Here is an 18,961-nt window from a genome sequence, read left to right as displayed (position 1 = left end):
ATAGTTCTAGTTTATAATCTGTGATAGTTCTAGTTTATAATACTCAAAAGCAAGAAAGTCACAATTTCATTTTATTATGTAATTTAAGATACAATTCCGATGTTAAATATGAAATACAGTTTAATGTATGGTAGCAAAAGTTATTAACATGTACTTAAAGTAGCTCACAAGCAATACAGTCACACAAGCATGTAAACAATATCAGACACAAAATCAAAATTCATTCTCAGATTAAGAAGTAAAGTTAAATAACTGTTACAATTAATCAATGACTCCAGTAACCAAAGATTCAACAAAAACGTGTATGACTGACATTACCTCGCGCCAGCACATCAAAAATCAACAGGAGTAATTTTGTACATTTATGGCCTTAAAACTGCACTCTCATTGATTGAACGTTATAACAACTTTTTTATTTCCTAACTTGGAATCAGCAAAATTTTGTGTAAATGTCTTGAAATTAGTGAAACAAGACTGCTGACAAAAGATCGGTTCGCAGTTTTTCATATTTACGTTTGAAAATTGCTATTTTATTTCTAAAAGCTTTACTAACGCTTTAAGCAAATGAGTTTTTCAAACAATTGAGATGTGTTCTTTTGTGAGTTATTTTATATGACTGAAATGAAGGCATTGATACCAAAATCAGCTGATTCTGAGACAAAAAAATAAATAATCAAAGCTGTCAATCTGTGAGAGTGCAGCTTTAAAACATAATACACAGTATGTCCACATCTGACATATCAATATCACATCTGATTAGAAATAATTAAAGTTGCAATCTTACTCCAAAAAAAGCTGTACCACAATTAATACAATTGTTTTAAATTACCGAAAAGGATGAAAAAATATCGAAAACAATGGTTCTTATGATGGATACAAAGTTTAGTTTAGAAATGTGCAGAAAACACGGTATTTCTACCTTATGGGACGATAGTTGATCAATGTAAACCTTTTTAGACTCACCAGGCATTTAATATTTGTGCGTTTTCAGCTATTTAATACACGGTTACAATCTTGTTATCAGTTATATTTATATAATATTTTCGAAAAATACATTAATTAGTAAGTAGAAAGGTTTAACAGTCACAATTTATGTTTGTTATACATGTGTATGTATTGATTTTAAATATGAGTATGATTTTAAATAGTAATTGTATTACAATAAAAAAGCACCATGGAGTGAATGCCAACTTGTTTATCAGCTCTTGTCTGTTCTTGTTTTTTAGTTGAACAAGGGGAACAACTCAACAATTATTACAGCCAGAATTTTGTTAAGTTATCTAGAACACTTTTTTAGTTAAGGCCAAAGATTTCGCAATGACACTGCGGCCTCCTTAACCATGTCTATTATAATGAGCCGACTTTTAATTCAAATAACAAAACAACCTATAAGGATCTTTACTGGGACAGCATGTGATCAATTCTTACCAATCAGTTTCAATGGTGTTATACATATTTTATTTATACCGTATCAAATAAAAATACATGTTTCTTAAGCAGGGAGTGACAATCTGCATTATTTTCATGATATTATACACATGTACAACTTTATTCGTATGTATATCCAACGTCCACTTACAAAGCAAGAAAAAATGTGTGCATGTATGTTTGAAAAAATGTGACAAATATTTACTTAAGAGTGAATGACACATCGTAAATATTATAGATTGCCTTTAACTCATAATCCCCCCACCCCTTACCCGCAATTTGTTTAATTTCACAATAATTGTAATACTTAGACAATGCGAATCCATAATTCTATATCACTACTATAGTATTGTACTTTTTTAACACATATATAATATTAACAGAAGTTCGGATAATAAAAAAAAAATGTCCAGCAATTTACAATTTCCCTAAAGCCCCACAGGGGAACACAAATATTGAATTCAGTCTGTTTTTTGTTTTTTTCAACTATTACAGGGCCATTTCTCATCCATATTGAATTTAATGGTATAGACTAGCAGCATGTGTAGCAAGTTTCATTTTAATCTCGTTAACAATTGATATGATGCTGAAACCGCCCTAAATAATAAGTTATGAGGGCGGTTTGCCTTCATGTCAATTATTTAGTTATTGCCATATAATGATTTCAAAATGCTGACGATAAAGCTGACAGGGACACCAAGGCTTTGACAAAATCTTATTCAATTTTTTTTTTCTGCAATTAAAATAAGTACAGGGAAACATACATGTATAGTAAATAATTATTGGACAATGTCTACATTAGCCAAAATATCACAATGAAGCTAATGATTTTATCATGGTTAAAAAAATAAAATAGTCTTTGTTTAAATAAACACATCAAAAGCTAACATATAAATACATTGTACAATATTCAATAAAAACAATTTTAGTAATGAATTTGAGTTTTCAATTTCATTCATTCATACATCCTTTTAGTCGGTCAATTGATTTGTCAGATAGCCAGTCAGTATGTTTTTTTTATCTGAATTGATATTACTTCCATATTTATTTTCAAGACATTTTCAAAGCATTATCTACATTATGGTATACAAAATTCTGAATATATTAAAACTATACAACCTTAAAGTCTACTTATAACATGTTCACTCAAGCAAATAACTGCAATTGTGCAATGTGAAATGCTCCATTATATACAAGTATATATATGTGAGTGCTAGAAAAAAACAAACTATGTATACCATCTCTGCTCTGTGTAATGATTCTGCTCTGTGTACTTTTTCTACTCTTTGTACTATTTCTGCTCTGTGTACTGTCTCTGCTATGTGTATTATCACTGCTCTCTGTTCTGTCTCTATGTGAACTAACTGCTCTTAAGTTTTAAAAAAAATTGTTTGCTTAATGATTTTAACAACCAGTGCAAAAACATTAAATTAAAATCTACCATAAGCATGAGAAGAATCTCCTTCAATTACTAGCAAGAGTGTCATGGAGTGTATACCAATGCTTGTTGTTGTTGTTTTTTCTTCAGTCGAACAAGGGACATAACTGAACAATTATTCAATCAAGAGTTATTGTCCTTGCTGTAACTGACTTGATCACTTGAAGAGCAATGGCTAAGGTTTAAGTTTTTGGAAACAGAACAACATCGACACTGATGACAACGACACCAAGGATATGACAATTCCTAGATTTGAACATTGAAATACACATGGGCTAATGAAACCAGCTCTAATTACAAATGTCATTGCAATAAAATAAATCTTGGAAGTTAGTAAAAAAAATGTTCTTTGATCTTGTCTTTCATCTACTTATGTACATTTATACATGAAACTGACATTTTTGCTTATTTAACAACTATCATAAATCTACCATCCGAAATACATGAAAAGTGTATGCAAGTATCTTTCTTAAAGGGAATGAAAATATACCTTGTTTATATATTAAATGCACCATATTTGCTGATATAAAAATCAGATCTTCTAATACATATGAGATACAGGGGTAAAAACAATATTATGATAAACAGTAAAATGGTCAAATCCATAAAGTATCTTTCATGTCAACAGGTTCGTCCCAACCATTTGATAATGATAATATAATGACTCTGTTTATTTCATACATTAAAAACCGCCAGAAACTGTCTCTAGAGTGCTATAACTTTTTCATTTATTTAGATACTTAAAAATTTCAAGATGTTCTGTAAAGGTCTTAATGAGCTGCTGCAAATGGTACTATTAATTAAGCTATATTTCACATAAAGAATGGCCTTGGGTAGCTATACATTACAATGTTTTTGTGTTTACAGCATGACTTAATCGGAGTATTAGCAAAAATTAATTGTGTACAAAATTGGAGCCAATGTAAAATTTGTGTAGATTTTCTCAATTAACTGCAGTATATTATTAATTGTCGGTATTATTTTTTGGTTTTGGTGTTCAAAAGTCTATCGTCTATTTAAAATGTGTTCCCACTTCCATGTATTTTGTATGACACCCCAACTAACAATGTGTACAACACCAACACTGTTAAATATTGCAAATTTATTCTTTAAAAAACAGAAAAGCTACAAAAAAGACATTCAATATCTTGCAAAATCTTGTTTAATAAATTCCCATTTTCAAAATCAGAATACAAGTAATATTTATCAGCAATACAATTATACTCAATGAAAATAATTTTACAAAATGTAAGAAATAACACAATTTTGCTTTAACTTCAGGTATATTAGGCCACAATTCAAGAATAAAGCGTTTTGGGTTTCCGGACCAACTCGGAATAATACTGGAGACCTGAGCCTATTTTTAGTCTCTTATCCTGTCGTAATGATATTTTTTGCTTCAATTATTTTGGTAGGGAAACACCAAACAAATGTATTAATAAACTGTGGCCGAAGCGAATGATTATTTTTCAAAAATATCATCTCATTATAACCCTTTATCACAGACAATGTCGACGAATCTGACAGTTCAATCGCAGCATTATATATTTCAAGAATATGCCTATAATTTAATATTAAGAGATATTTTTTTCACACTTATAACACAATGCTTATAATCCTGTAATTGTAGTGCTATATTGTTATACATGGTTATTTGTTATTATTTTGCGAAATTATGACACTCTCTTTAACATCATCAAGTAAATATTTCATACACTTTATGAAGGTTCAGCACAAGATGGCTGCAACTCTAGCGAATATGTCACACTCAGAAAAGGGCTCAGCTCAAAATGGCCATAACTCCAGTTGATATTTCACTCACACAGAACAGGGGTCAGCTCAACACGGCCATAGCCCCAGTTAAAATTTCACACTCAATGGAGGGCTCAGCTCAAGATGGCTTAAACTCCAGTTAATATTTCACACACTCAGACGAGGGGTCAACTCAAGATGTCTGTAGCTTCATACAGATAAGGAGTTGCAGGCATCTTAAGCTGAGCACTCGATAGTCTACTCTAGGTTTTAATTTTTCTTGACCTGATCAATTCGTGAAAAATCATTACATTCTATATTTGTAAAAAAAATAAATGTGAGATTCAGAGTTATAGACACATTTACTTTCGGTCCATTTCATTCAAGATCTGCAGGTCGTTTCAAAAGTATTGTTGTCTTAACTTCAATGACCTTAATCTGTACAAACGTAACAAATGGCATTACAGCATGATTTTTTTTTCCCCTCAACTTCCTGTCCAGTTTTAATGTTGGTTTGAAATTTAATTCACACATATAAAATAGATAATTTCAATTTATCACTAAAATCAATTAAGATCTTTTTTGAAACGGTCCCCAGTGTCCTATAAAAGTGAAATTATTATCTTAAATGTCATACTTTCATTATTTTTCTTTGATAGAGTTGTAACTTAACCTAAGCCAGTATTTTGGCCATCTGTAACATTCTTATAGATTGAAGATTTGTGATGTTTTGAGTATGATCCTTAAATGAACAGGCAACAGGAGCATTCATACTTTGACAGAAAGTCCTATTGCTAATTATTGATGCATAACTGATGAATTACTTAAGGAAGATTTATGTAATCCTTAATAAAGCAGTTAAGAAATAACTCATTTGTTAAACAGCTGAAAACAACATTCATTTCCATATTCAAAGCAGACTTAATCTTTAAATTTCCATATTCAAAGCAGACATAATCTTTCAGAAGAAAACTAAATGATTTCTGAAAATAATTATTTAACATAAAAAGTTCTTAGCAATACTTGTCAAACTAAAATGTAAACATATTTTTAAAATGCATTATATTGACGTAACACACAAAATTGCTCCATCAACACAGCTCCAGATAAGGGTATCATTTTTTACCATTTTCTAATAAATATATAAAAAGACTGAAATCGTTATAAATATCAAAATGTACAAGTCTACTTAAATTCCTCGTAGTCACAATTAACTGGACCCGGTTTCAATAATAAAGAAATGGCTTAAGATTGGACTGGGAAAACCTTATCTGGAGCTTCGCCTCAAGACGACAAACCTACACTTATATCATATAAAACAATGTTTGTCACTATGAGCATGTTAAATGTGTTTCATAAGAAAGGGTTATAACTCTGTTGTTGTTGGTGTTGTTGCACCTGATTTGACAACGGCACCATGGGCGCAGGTAGTAATCCTGATGTCGCAGGCTGACTAAATCCGCTCATGTACGTATTTGCTTGAAGTTCGTTCATCGTTACACGCTGCGGACCAGTTTGCTCAAATGGGTTTGTTACCGGCTGTGGGCTTGAAAATGGGTTGTTTGCTGAAAAAAACGTATCATAATAAAAGTTACCATATCTAATTTACATTGTGATTTCATTAAATTTTGTTCAACCAGCTATAAAAACAAACAAGCCCTAAATGCATGTCACTTTAGCATCTGGTCACCGAACTGGACAAATGTATTTCTCTGGGGCCAAACAAATGGTTTGGATAGCTTGACATCTTTTTCAAAATCTGGTAGGGTAGGAAGGCTTTTTTTCTTTCTATTTTCTCTTCGACTTCATATAAGAAAGTTATTTTCATCATAAGAGAATGGCGTCAATTTCCTATACAAGGCAATGAAGGTTTTAAAACTACATATTTAAACACACTGTCAATGGGTGTGAGATGTCTAGTGTTATATCTTGTTTTCTCAATTTTTGTAATAAAATTAAAAAAATACCCGTAAACAAGAGTAAACAAAATATCATAAGAACAGGAAATTCAGAAAACTATGAAACAAGTGTAATAACCCATTCTTGAAGTTTTACATACAAAATAAAAACAACAACATTGCCTTAAAGGATCAATAAAGCTTTTTGTGTCAAAAAAGATATTCTTACTACACAGAGAATTATTGCATATTAATTTGAAAATGATATCATTCAGTATATGAAATGATAAGATAGCTGAGGCATCAGAAATATGTTGCCAGTTTACCTTTTTTACTCTTATTATCCGGCTTCACAAGTTCGTCCAAGTTTACGAGACCCGAATTTGCGCCTAGGAACTCCTGTGGTGTCTTGTTTCGCTTGGGTTGTTCAGGAACGGCTGATTGAAGTCCTGACATGTTCCAGGGGTCTGTTGTTACCTCATCTTAAAGATGGAAAACAATAGTTATACATCAAGGCCATCATTTAAAAAATTTTCAGATTTTACTGCATTCATAAAGTAGGGTCGGCAGGCAAGGATATTTTTTTTGTTATATATATAGTTGTGTCTGAGAATAATTTTTACACTTCAAGCTGTACTCTCATAGATTGAACATTTTGCAACTTTTTTTATGTTTTGTCTTTCAATGAGCCAACTTTTGCATTAAATGCCTTAAAACCAGTGATATAAGAGTGCTGACAAAATATCAGATCCCAGGTTTTCATATTTATGTTCGAAAGTTGATTTTTGGCTAAATTAATAAAGATGTTGAGAATAATACAATATTCATGAGATTAGATCATGGAATTAATAATGATGATGTCAATATTCATGGAAATTAATAATGATGATGTAAATAATACAATATTCATGGAAATTAATTAAGCTGTTGTCAATATTCATGGAAATAGATTCACGAGTATTAACAAATTGCCAACAATTTAACAAACATTTGTGAACATTAGCATTTAAAATAAAATCTACCTTAATATGTTAAAGAAGCTCAAGATTTTGATCAAGAAAACAATTTGATATTTGAGAAGATATTTGGATATTATGAGTCTATACATGCACAAAAATAGCAACAATATACAAAGCTTCTAGTTAAACATGTTAAAAAAACATTTTCTGGTTAACTAAACATATAAGACAACAAGCAGATGATAAAGATAAAATTGCTTAATTTCAAACCACAAGACTGGTATAATTAAATTCTGGCATATTATATGCTTTGTATATATATTTACAATTCATTTTCTTTTCTGCAATTGCAATAGCCTGCAAGACAATCTCAACCTCCAAAAAGAATGAAAAATATTGAAGTTAATTTGCGTGAGAAACAAAGACAAATAATCCAAAAGATTTTTGTTCATAATTTTTTTTTTGTTTTTATAGAAAAAAATCATAAGGAAACATGCTCACTACTGCTTCATGAGTTAAACAAAACATGACTCTTAGTGTATATATGCTTTGCGGATGTTTCAGCCCGCATTTACGTAGTTAATTCAAGTATAATCTAATATGAAAATGTGTTTGAAAGTGTGTATTTAATTTAAAATTCACTTGATGGATTTGAGGGCAGATTTAAAGTCACAGTCATTCAAAGCTTCAAAATCTTGAAACGTTAATTACATTCGCAAACTGGGTGCGTATTACAGAAGCATCTTAAGATATTTTTAACATATTTTAACTTTAGCGAAAAATTTGGAATTGTTATATTTCTTTAAAAAACTAGTACTTTAAAATGGAGTTTTCTTTTTTAAAAACTTAAGTGTCCATATTTTAATAACAGAATAAACAATTAGCATAATACTTTCTTCAAATGATATAAATCAGTTAAGGAAATTATTTAATTTAAGGAAAAGGTAAAAAATAACTTAAGATGCTTTTGTAATATGGCCCCAGTAGTTAACTGTCATGTCTGATAAGATCGCCAACTAAATTAATATCAATAACGTCATTATTGAGACAAAAACTAGCAAAGCTACCAAGCCTAGCACACAGCACACACTGACGATTGGGCAATCCGTGCATGGGTGGGTGGGGCAAGGTATACCTGCCAGAGGATCGAATATGTCCAAACTCTGACCAGAAATAAGATCTGTTTTAGCTGGCGAAGTCCGTGTCCCAAGAACATCAAACGCTTCATCGATATTGTGGCCTGTATTGTTTGGTGTGCCATTGGTTGGGGGTGACTGGAAGGTGGAATCGAACGGTGACGAGGTTCCGGCACTTGATGCTCCTCCCCCCCAGGGGCTAGGGGCAGGGCTTGACCAGGGATCATTGCTTTCAACATCTGGAAAAATGAAATTATATACCTGCACAAGTGTTAAATAATGTAAATGCCAATAAGAGGCCTATAATAAGAAGCTTTTTTTTAATAACTTACAGTGTTTTAATAAAATTAAACCAGCAGAGAACAGCTTGTTGGTACACACACTTGTTGGCTATTTTTTGGCTAAACATTCTCTACCAAGTGCATAAAATGGTCAAGGATGTCAAATTGAATGTGACATTAAATCTAACAGCGCTGTAATAATTCATTCTATTCTGCCGTGCACTCCTTTACTTGTTCTTTTCCTGAGGCCCCGGTTAGGCCTATAAAGATACATTTGGTGCGGTTCACCCAACCCTACCTATGACACAGGCGCATATCCTACTGGTTTTATATAATAAATAATCAAGTGTGTGTTTTGATGTGTAGTTTAAACCTTTAAATCTTTATACAGATGATAACCCTAACCAAACCATATTTTTTTTGTCTTAGGGTTACTCCTAAAGATGTGTATCTTGGTGTACATGACATCATCAGTGTTGTCAGCTTGCGAAAACTCATTAAGTGTTTAAGATATTCAAATGTCCTTAACACACATGTTGCCTTTGACAATACACATACATAAAGCAAGACCCGTAACTCAGGCAATGCAAAACTCAAAATTGTTGAGATACGCCCCTTTCATAGCTTAAAAAGAAACAGATGAGCATAACCATCCGCCTTTATTGCTCTTGGTTATCGAAAGGCCTCACCTTGTTCCTGTGAAGATGGTGGGGATGACCAGGGATCAGCAGTGACCGGGGGTGGGGCTTGATGAGCAGGTGACCCCCAGGGGTCATTCTGTACTCCTGCTGGGGCCTTGTGGTGGGAACCTGAAACAGACATTGAAATAAAGATTTTCTTAACAGGGCTGTCTTTCTGATGATTTTGGAGCTTAAATATTCTGCAATTCCCCATATTTTCTCCCAAATTTTGGGTAAAACTTTTATTCTGTTTATGAAGAAAAAGATACTCAAATCAGGCAATATGCTAACACATGTGACAAAACCTGCTCATGGCTCACAGGCTTTTCTCTGTGGGATTGCAGGGGCAACCTAAGGGGAATCCATTTGATTCTTACAAAATCTGTTACTATAAATAGACTTACCAGGGGAAAAGAAGCTGGTCATGGCTCACTGGCCTTTCTCTGTGGATTTGCAGGGGCAACCTAAGGGGAATCCATTTGATTCTTGTAAAATATGTTACTATAAATAGACTAACTAGGTGGCCAAGGCAAAGAGGATCCCCATGGCTCAGAGGCTTTTCTCTGTTGGAATGCAGGGGCAACCTAAGGGGAATCCAATTGATTCTTTAAAAAAATGTTACTATTAACAGACTTACCAGGTGGTGCAGGCAAAGAGGCTCCCCATGGATCACTAGCTTTGCTCTGTGGGGCTGCAGGGGAACCCCATGGGTCAGATGTCTGTCTCGCTTGACCTGCCATTGATGCAAGAGTCCGATTCTGTTGATAAAAATAACCCATCATGTTAATATTGAAAACAATAATATTTGTTGAACAGTTTGGAATAGAGTTCGGGATGTCTATACCTTAAGCATCTTATTTTTGTTTATATATTAAATTATTATCACATATAATATGCGAAATCAAAAAATATGATTACATTTCAAACAAATTTACTTTATATATATATATATATATATGTAGTTGTTATGCCTTTATTTAATCAAGAATAACAAATTCTGCACAATAGAACAATACTTAACTATTGTTCTACATAATCATCTTTTAATTTGATACATATTAAATAATTATTTTTTACCATTATGTTAACCTAAAATATACAAGTGATCTAAATATTTCCATCAATATTGAGAACGATTTTTAACATCTTTTATGAACAATTATCCTGAGTGTACCAAGCCATACATCAGTTTTTGTACCCCGAAAAGTGCTTCAGTCTCCAAATCATGGGTCAAAATTAAAGGCTTAGGCAGTGTACATAGTATATATAAACAATTTTTACTGGTAAAAGTTTCATTGAATGTTGGCAATTAGAATGCTTGAAAATGGTTCTTTCATTGTCATATTTTTCGAAAATAATCCACGGAAGAGGTGTCCTCGTCCTACTCCCTCCCCATAAAACATTTAGCGACCACACTTTGAAAGGCCCTCACATTTCCAAGGCTAACTCAAGTATATTGGTGTACCATTTAAAATGCTTCAAGTATGCCCTTTGTCATATTTTCCAGACAATTTTCTATTTCCTCAACTAATGAAAGTAACATTTATTGTAACCATGCATAAAAAATACATACTGGTACATGTATATACCTACAGTAACTATAAAAAACAATTAACAAAAACACAAGAAATCTACAAAAATATCAAAAATTATCAGAAATAAGAAAATTATGCTACAGGAAATGACTAATGATCGATAATCATGCAAAAAGTGATTTAAATGCAAGTCATATTATTTCTGCATTCTGCAAATATTGATTCAAAATATTTTTTGTCATGAAATTGTTTAAATTGATCTGTTATATTCGCCATACAAGATATAAATTGCTTGACACATTATCTGAACGCTGCACTCTCACAGAATGAAAGTTTATATTTGTTGTTGTTGTTGTTTGGTCTCAGAATCTGCTGTTTTGGCTTAATGCCTTTAATTTAATGCATCAGTCATTTGTAACCACGCCCCCCCCCCAGGTCCGGGGAATAGCCGGGACTTTGACTTTTGGTCCAGCCAACCCCGGGTAAAATCCCCGCCCCCGCACCCCAGAGACTCTATATAAGGCCCAATCTCGGCTTAATTTGGCGCTATGACAAAACCACCGCGGTCACCCGGCCCTGCGGGTCCACCTGGAAAGTAAAAACACGGCCCTTTTTCCCGACCTGGGGGGGGGGGGGGGGGGGGGGGCGTGGTTACAATTGACTGGTGCATAATCATATAAGATAACTCACAATAGAACAGATCTCAACTGTTTGGAAAACTGCCGAAAATTTGATTTTCCTTAAAAGCGTTAGTAACGCTTTTAGCCATAAAACATCAATATTCAAACGTTAATATGAAAAACTGAGATCTTTTGTCAGCAGCCTTATACCACTGGTTTCCAGCTCTTGCACAACAATAGGCTCATTTTAAGACAACAAAAAAACCCGTCAGTCTGTGAGAAAGCAGCTTTGAAGGCTTTTAATTATATTCTAACTGAGGGAGGGTAACACACAGGTATTTGCAACAGTGGAGTACAACGCCAAAGACCTGGCTACAATTGAAGCCTACATGAGCCAAGTTTTGTGACCAGACCTTGCCGGCGTTCATCAATATTGAATGAAAAATGGTGGCACAAGCAAGAGGACGGGGGGAGAGGGGGTAACTTAGCTACGTGTAGCTATTAACACACAGCGCAAAACACTGGCTTACTTTTTGACGTTCCTGTCAAAATTTATTAAAAAAAGAAAAGAAAACAAAAATCAGTAATCAGTCTTTATGAAACCAGGAAAATAAATAAAACTGTGAAAAAATATAAGATAATTTTTTTTATTGCTTTAAAAATGTGTTATAACATGCACATCCATGTAATAACAAGTGTGTTTATGTTACTATTACTATGCAAAAAGTCGGACAACTATTTGTATACCCACTTCAAAGGATCTGTTCCCAAATTGATCATATAATTATATTCATCTTAAATAAATTCCCATGTAAATATAAAAATATTTCCAACTGATTTATATCATTATATATAAACGCGTATTCTTACGTAACTAAAAGTCTGTGATTCTATAGCCTACTTCCAAACCACCACAGCATAACCACCACACTTTAGTAGTCCAGTTACTATGTAACCTCCAAGCATTCAAGACCATCCCAAAAACCTCAAACAAAACGTCCTCGTTCACCAGGCATTCCCTAAAGCGCAACTTTATGATCCCATTTGAGACTCTCCCCCACTTGAGTCCCCCGCTTGAGCCTCTCCTCCCACTTGACGATCCCGCTAGAGCCTCTCCCCCCAATTGAGTTCCCTGCTCGAGCCTCTTCCCCCACTGGAATCCCCTGCTCGAGCCTCTTCCCCCACTTTAGTCCCCTGCTTGAGCCTCTTCCCCCACTTGACAATCCTGCTCGAGCCTCTCCCCCACTTGAGTCCCCTGCTCGAGCCTCTTCCACTACTTGACAATCCTGTTCGAGCCTCTCCCCCCAGTTGAGTTCACGGCTCGTGCCTCTCCCCCACTTGAGTCCCCTGAACGAGCCTCTTTCCCAAATGTAATCTGCCGCACAAGCCTCTCCCCCTCCCCCAACTGAGTCCCATGTTCAAGCATCTTCCCCCACTTGACGATCCTGCTCGAGCCTCTCCCCCACTAGAGTCCCTACCACCCCCTCAACTAAAAATAACACCCACCTCTGCCTGTTGTCTCCGACTCTCATCAATCGCCATCTGCAGTTTAATATCGTCTGATTTTTGTCGCCTGACTTGTTCGTCATGTTCTTCACGACTCATCGCCAATGCCAGCTGCAGTTGTAGCTCTTCTTCACCAATAGAGGCCGGGCGGGCTGTATCGAGCTCGGTATTAGAGTGACGTCTACGGTGGACTGGGGAATCTGGAATGACAAAAAATGTGGGAAAAGTAATGTTAACATTGGAGGGGTATTCATTTTATACAGGCTTTGGTGTTTAATAAACGGCATAGTATAATTTTTCTTACCTATGTATATGACTATGTTTACAAAAACTGTAAACTTGGGAGCCTAACTGGTAACACACACAATTTAATCATTTTAAAGATGCTTAAGTTGGCTACATAAGGCCTAAAAAAAAATATATGTCTGTTTCGGGTAACCCGACCCTACCTATAAAAATGTGCCGACCCTAACTATTTTTTTCCGTTTCTGAGCAAAAAAAATATTCGTTTAAGCGAATAGAGAGTTACGAAGGGCTGATAAATGCAGATTTTAATCAGAATTATTGTTTATATGATAAAACAAAGTCAGGCAATGACAGTAATGTAGGAAAGACTGCCAATTGTGCAAGAAAACACTCTGAACTTACGACAGATTTTGAAAAAATCAAATAAAAAAAAATCCCTACCTACCCTACCTAGAAATTTTGGGAAGGTTACCCTAAACAAACATTTTTTTTTTTGGCCTAGGCTAAAAATAAATGGATTTGGTTAGGGTTACAACCTTTCCTAAAACAGGTAGGGAAGATTTTATTTAAAAATAAGTCTTTTGGAAGAACATTATTGTCATCATATCATTGGATAATGGTGTTAAAGTAATCTTCTGTAAAATGCTTTCAAGATTTTAAACTACATAATATAAACACGCACACTTATCATTTTTTTTTTTACCAACTGACTTTGGGTCGTAACCCGAACTAAATCTTTGCTTTTTGAGGCCATATGTACAAAATTTAATCTTACCTGAACTATCGCTCCTAAATGTTGGACTTTCTGCACTGGCACTTCGAGACTGAAATTATAATAAGATTCACATCCTTTTATTTAAGACAAAAATACATAATAATGTTATCCTAATTCTTATCAAGCGATACAAGACTGCTGACAAAGGATCAGATTGCCAATTTTATATTAACGTTCAAAAATTGATCATTTATGCTGAAAACCTCATTTTTCTTAAAGGGTTAGTAACGTTTTAAGCCACGAAACTTCAAATTCGAACATAAATATAAAAAACTGCGATCTGATATTTAGTCACCAGTCATATAAATATCACTGGTTTCCAGATATTTAAGCAAACATTGATTCAGTCCTAGACAAAAAATAAAAAGTTGTCAAAACAGTCAATCTGTAAGAGGGCAGCTTTAACCCATCAAAAGATAAATAATGACATTTTAACAGTCCTATGCTTTTACCAGTACCTCAGAACGTCTCGAAATGCCATTTTGTTGCAGGCGTGTATGGGGCACAGCATTTTCCCAAGGCAATTTGTCCTGAAGCAATCTTTGAGTTTTTTTGTTTAAAAACTGCATTTTCTATCACTTTTTACAGTTTTACTTTAGTAAAAAAGTAGATAATATGTTCTAATTTAAATAAAATCCTTCCTTTTTTCAGTATTTTTTTTTCCTATTTCACTCGAAGTCCTCCAACAAAGTACTGTCTTGTACTTCTGAACAGAATTCCCCAATATGGTTGTTTCAATGGCTTGTTATTGGTTATTTGTACCCATGTGAGAAAAAGCTGTAAAATGATCAATTATTAAGCAAGTTTATATAATATGATGTAACAGTCAATGAATTAATAAGACTAGACTGGCAAAATCCGTTATGCAGAAAAAAAACTATGTTGTTTTGTTATATTTTCGCAAACAGCTACCACCATTAGTCGACTTGTCCTTTTTTCTTTGTGCGAATGGCACACTTTTAATGGTATTAAATGTATCTGTGATGTCACAAAGAACAGGCTACAGTTGAATGACTTTTAATCAATAAATAAACATCTGCACAGCCTCTAATGGCATCAACCCTATAATGTTACAACATGTAAATAAATTAAGAAGCCATTAAAACAAACATAAAAGGTATGTCAGAGACTGTTTATTTTGGGTTAAGAAGTCGTCACAAGGTATGTAAATAACATGGCTTTTTTCTTGTCAATACATGTATATTTATAGTTCAATTATATAGAAACAATGTATATAATCAAACTACAATTAGTGTTTTTTCCACTGTTAAGGCAATGGTGGAAGGGCCCATTGATATGGGAAAAATAGCGTCATTTTGGCAAGAAGGGAATAATACTAACATGATTCATATAATGTTTTGAACTTTTTTTCAAACCTTTTATTTAACAAACCTATGGACATTTTCATGAAAGGCACTATATATTGCTACAATTTCTAAATGTTAAAAGGTCAATGCTTCTCAAAAAAAAAGAAAACATTTTTTTTTTAAAAGGGAAATTTTTCACTCAGGCAAGGGAAAAAATATATACTTTTTCAGAAGGGGAATGGGCCCGAATATTGGGACCAAAAAGGACCGAGATATAGAGTAAGACCAATAAACAAATTAAAGACCTCAAGAATGCTTCTTATAAATTGATGTACATCAAAATTGCCTTAACGTTGTTAGGAGGAAGCTTTTAAGCCAACTTACAATAATGAGTCTGAAACATATATGTATGTATGTATGACTTAGTTTGAGCATTTCAAGATTACCATTTAAAGCTTTTATCATTGAAAGTGCTTAAGCACTGTGGACTTGCAAAATATAACACCAGCTTGATTTCACAACTGGAAATAATATTATCAAACTTTACCCAATAGTGTCTGAGATATGTCTACAATATCCAGACCATTCATAAGACCACAGAAGACAAAAACTTCATATTTTTATCCTGTCTAAAAAATTGGGGCAGAAATGGGCAGATTTAATGTTTTATTCTAAATTCTTAAATACATGTAGATACCAAGAGGTAAGTTCAAATTCTAAACAATTTTAAAGGTTTTCGACCAAAACATACAACATACACTCACTTAATCTTTTATTAGAAATAAATCTTCATGATGGATCAATATCTATTCATAAATACCTTTTCTTGGACCTATAAAGTATTGATTTGTCTTGAAAAGCTATTTTGTGAGCTATATATAACCATTAGGGTTTTAGCCAGATTTTAAAAGGACAGGGCCCTGCAGGAAACTTTAGAGGGACAGTGTGCTAATTTCAAGTAGAAAAGGGTACTTTGTATTCTAAGACCCAGTAAAGAACTTAGACATTATGAATTTGACAGTCTAAAGCATTTTAATTTTTATTCTATGAAGGCAAATTACTGAATTAGGGTGCCCATGCTGTTCTCCAAGAGGGCAGATGGGCTCCAAAAAAGGACAGAGAGCAGCAACCTTCCATAACTCTTTAACAGTCTCTAAAATAACCGCACGCCTATAGTCTTGGACAAGTATATGTCCCTGGCAGACAAGTTTGAATAATAACCTGTATACTCGAACAGGCAAGTAAAGAAAAGGTCGTAAGCTTTAATGCTTAATAATAAGTGATCGTTAAAAAAGTTTTGGGCAAGTACAATTTGAAAAGCAGCTTGCCAGACCAGGCAAGTTCAGTAAAATAGATCTTCACAACATCAACCTTTAAATTACTGACCTTAAAATAAGTTGTGGTCATCTCCTGACTATAACAAATGTACAAGTGTACATTGAAAGGTGACCACATCTTTACTTTTTTAAATTGTACAAAAGAATTCGCACAAAAAAATATAAAATTGTATACATGTTTAATTTGAAACTGAAAATAAAAGAATTGTATTAATAATTTACACCTAATAAACAAATTAAAAGTTGTTACAACACCAGAAAACAATGTGTCCTGTGAATCATTTATGAAAAATTGACTTTTTTATTAGTACGAAGTTAAATGAGCTTCATATATATGCAAACAATCGTAGCTTTTTTTAAAATACATGTTCCATATTCACTCTTTATTCAATTTTACACATTGTTTTAAATAAGTTTAATGGGATAAATCTAGGAGGCATTTATGCTGGCAATGTCACAAACAAACGAATTACTGTGACTGTGAATAAGATATACTTACAGGTTGACTACCAACGCCTTGAGAACTCTGTGCAAATCTTTCTTTAGCCTTCAGTGACTTCGCTCGTTCATTTCGTAACCGTTCATCATCTTTAAGCAACGACATCAGCTGTTTTGCCTTTTCTCGAACATTCATCCCTTGGTCTTTATTATCCTCCTGGTACTGAAAGTCCTTCAGAGTTTGAATTGCGTAAATGTTTTCTTTGCATTGTTGAGCCACTTTTTCACTCCCTGTTTTAATGATGTAATCCAGGACTACTAGTGATTTGTAAACGTGCCGCCAGTTTTTTCCATGGTCGTTCAATCGTTTCCATATCATTTGCATAATTTCAGTATAAGCAACAACATTGTACGTAAGATCAGCAATCTCTGTCATCAGAGTGCTGGACGGACCCCATGGGTCATTAGATGTGGCTTCTCGCACTTTGACTTGAGCGTCTGTATAGTTTTTAACGACATTTTTCAGTGTTCTCCTCATTGGCATTTTTTGCACTGCGCAATTATATATATAAGTCTAGGTATTAAACAATATTTTTTTAATAAAAAAACAATTTAAATCAGCAACTGCTGGACTTGGCACATGTGCAGATTCTGTCAATGCATCATCATTTCTGTCCTGCAAAAGAAAAGTGAATTAATAAAAGTTTAGCTTGGTGTGAAAAATATCTCAGATACAGAACACAGAAGGGATTTGTACAGTTAAGTAGGTCAGAGAGTTCATGTATGTGTTTGTATGAGCTACCTTGGCTGGTAAGCTCAGTTTCCTTTGGCGAATATCCTGTCAACTGATGGGAGTAAAACTCCCCTTTGGCTTCAAAATTCTGCTCAAGTCACACTTGGGGATGTGACGGGGTAAAGCCATAATGCAGCCATTATAGGGCGTGGGCAGACCTTTATAAACTCAACAGCTAGGTAAGCTCAGTTTGTAGTGTAGCATCTGACTTGCAAGACAAGGTTCAAAGACAAAATGCAAACATTAAGAACTGTCTATATTTAGTTACGAAGTTACCTCTTAAAAAATATACTAATCAAGAACTGTCTATATTTACCTCCTAAAAAAATACACTAATCAAGAAATCAAGCTATGTTTTTTCATTTTTTTTATTACATGATTTATTTGGTTCAGTGATTATACGAACTATTAAGGTTGTCCTAACAGATATCCCATTTCCATTGTGACAAATAATCCCAAATAATGAATTTGTCATAATTCAATATTACCAAATAGATGTAAAAAGTAGACTTCCAGGAATAATGGCACAGTATGACAAAAGGAAACTGAAACTTACCCCACCCACAAAATAGCATGCAAGAGAATGACAGATGAGTTAGGGAAAGTTACAAATGTAAAATAAGTACATGACAAGTCGGTCAATAACCGGTGTCTTTGATTTATTAATTAGCGATGTCACAATTCTAAAACATCATACTTAATGATCCATCGGACGATCAAACAGCAATGTAAAAATAAGGAAAATAAACAATGAAATTTGGCAGGAAACTCGAATATGGCGAAATCTCACTTCCTGTTAGTCATCGAAAGGGGAGTATAAATGAACAGCTGA

The 18,961-nt window shown here is 33.8% G+C and overlaps 1 protein-coding gene across 2 annotated transcripts; it reads right to left on the bottom strand.

Annotated features, from left to right (window-relative positions):
* Positions 1 to 58: 58 nt before the first annotated feature.
* Positions 59 to 18,925, bottom strand: LOC128241751 (epsin-1-like). 2 transcript variants are annotated; one of them, XM_052958824.1, is made up of 9 exons: positions 18,827 to 18,925; positions 17,398 to 18,012; positions 14,255 to 14,303; positions 13,234 to 13,433; positions 10,210 to 10,330; positions 9,582 to 9,701; positions 8,611 to 8,850; positions 6,843 to 6,998; positions 59 to 6,183 (listed from the first exon to the last, which is right to left on the bottom strand). In XM_052958824.1, the coding sequence occupies exons 2-9, from the start codon at positions 17,878 to 17,880 to the stop codon at positions 5,972 to 5,974; spliced, it is 1,581 nt and encodes a 526-aa protein (XP_052814784.1). In that variant the 5' UTR covers positions 17,881 to 18,012; positions 18,827 to 18,925; the 3' UTR covers positions 59 to 5,971. The 2 variants fall into 2 exon arrangements, with proteins under 2 accessions (XP_052814784.1, XP_052814789.1); XM_052958829.1 differs by having other exon boundaries at positions 8,644 to 8,850.
* Between the last annotated feature and the right edge of the window lie 36 nt (positions 18,926 to 18,961).

The sequence above is a fragment of the Mya arenaria genome, chromosome 2, assembly GCF_026914265.1.
Source record: "Mya arenaria isolate MELC-2E11 chromosome 2, ASM2691426v1".
Lineage (NCBI taxonomy): Eukaryota > Metazoa > Mollusca > Bivalvia > Myida > Myidae > Mya > Mya arenaria.
The sequence above is the reverse complement of the archived record's forward strand: the minus strand, read 5'-3'. Positions and strand labels throughout refer to the sequence as shown.

Excerpts from the sequence above, each read along its gene's own strand:
- LOC128241751 (XM_052958824.1), bottom strand. The coding sequence starts at position 17,880 with ATGCCAATGAGGAGAACACTGAAAAATGTCGTTAAAAACTATACAGAC. Across the intron at positions 9,702-10,209 it reads CTCTTTGCCTGCACCACCTG|GTTCCCACCACAAGGCCCCA; the intron begins GTAAGTCTGTTA and ends TGTCTGTTTCAG. Across the intron at positions 6,999-8,610 it reads CATATTCGATCCTCTGGCAG|ATGAGGTAACAACAGACCCC; the intron begins GTATACCTTGCC and ends TCCATCTTTAAG.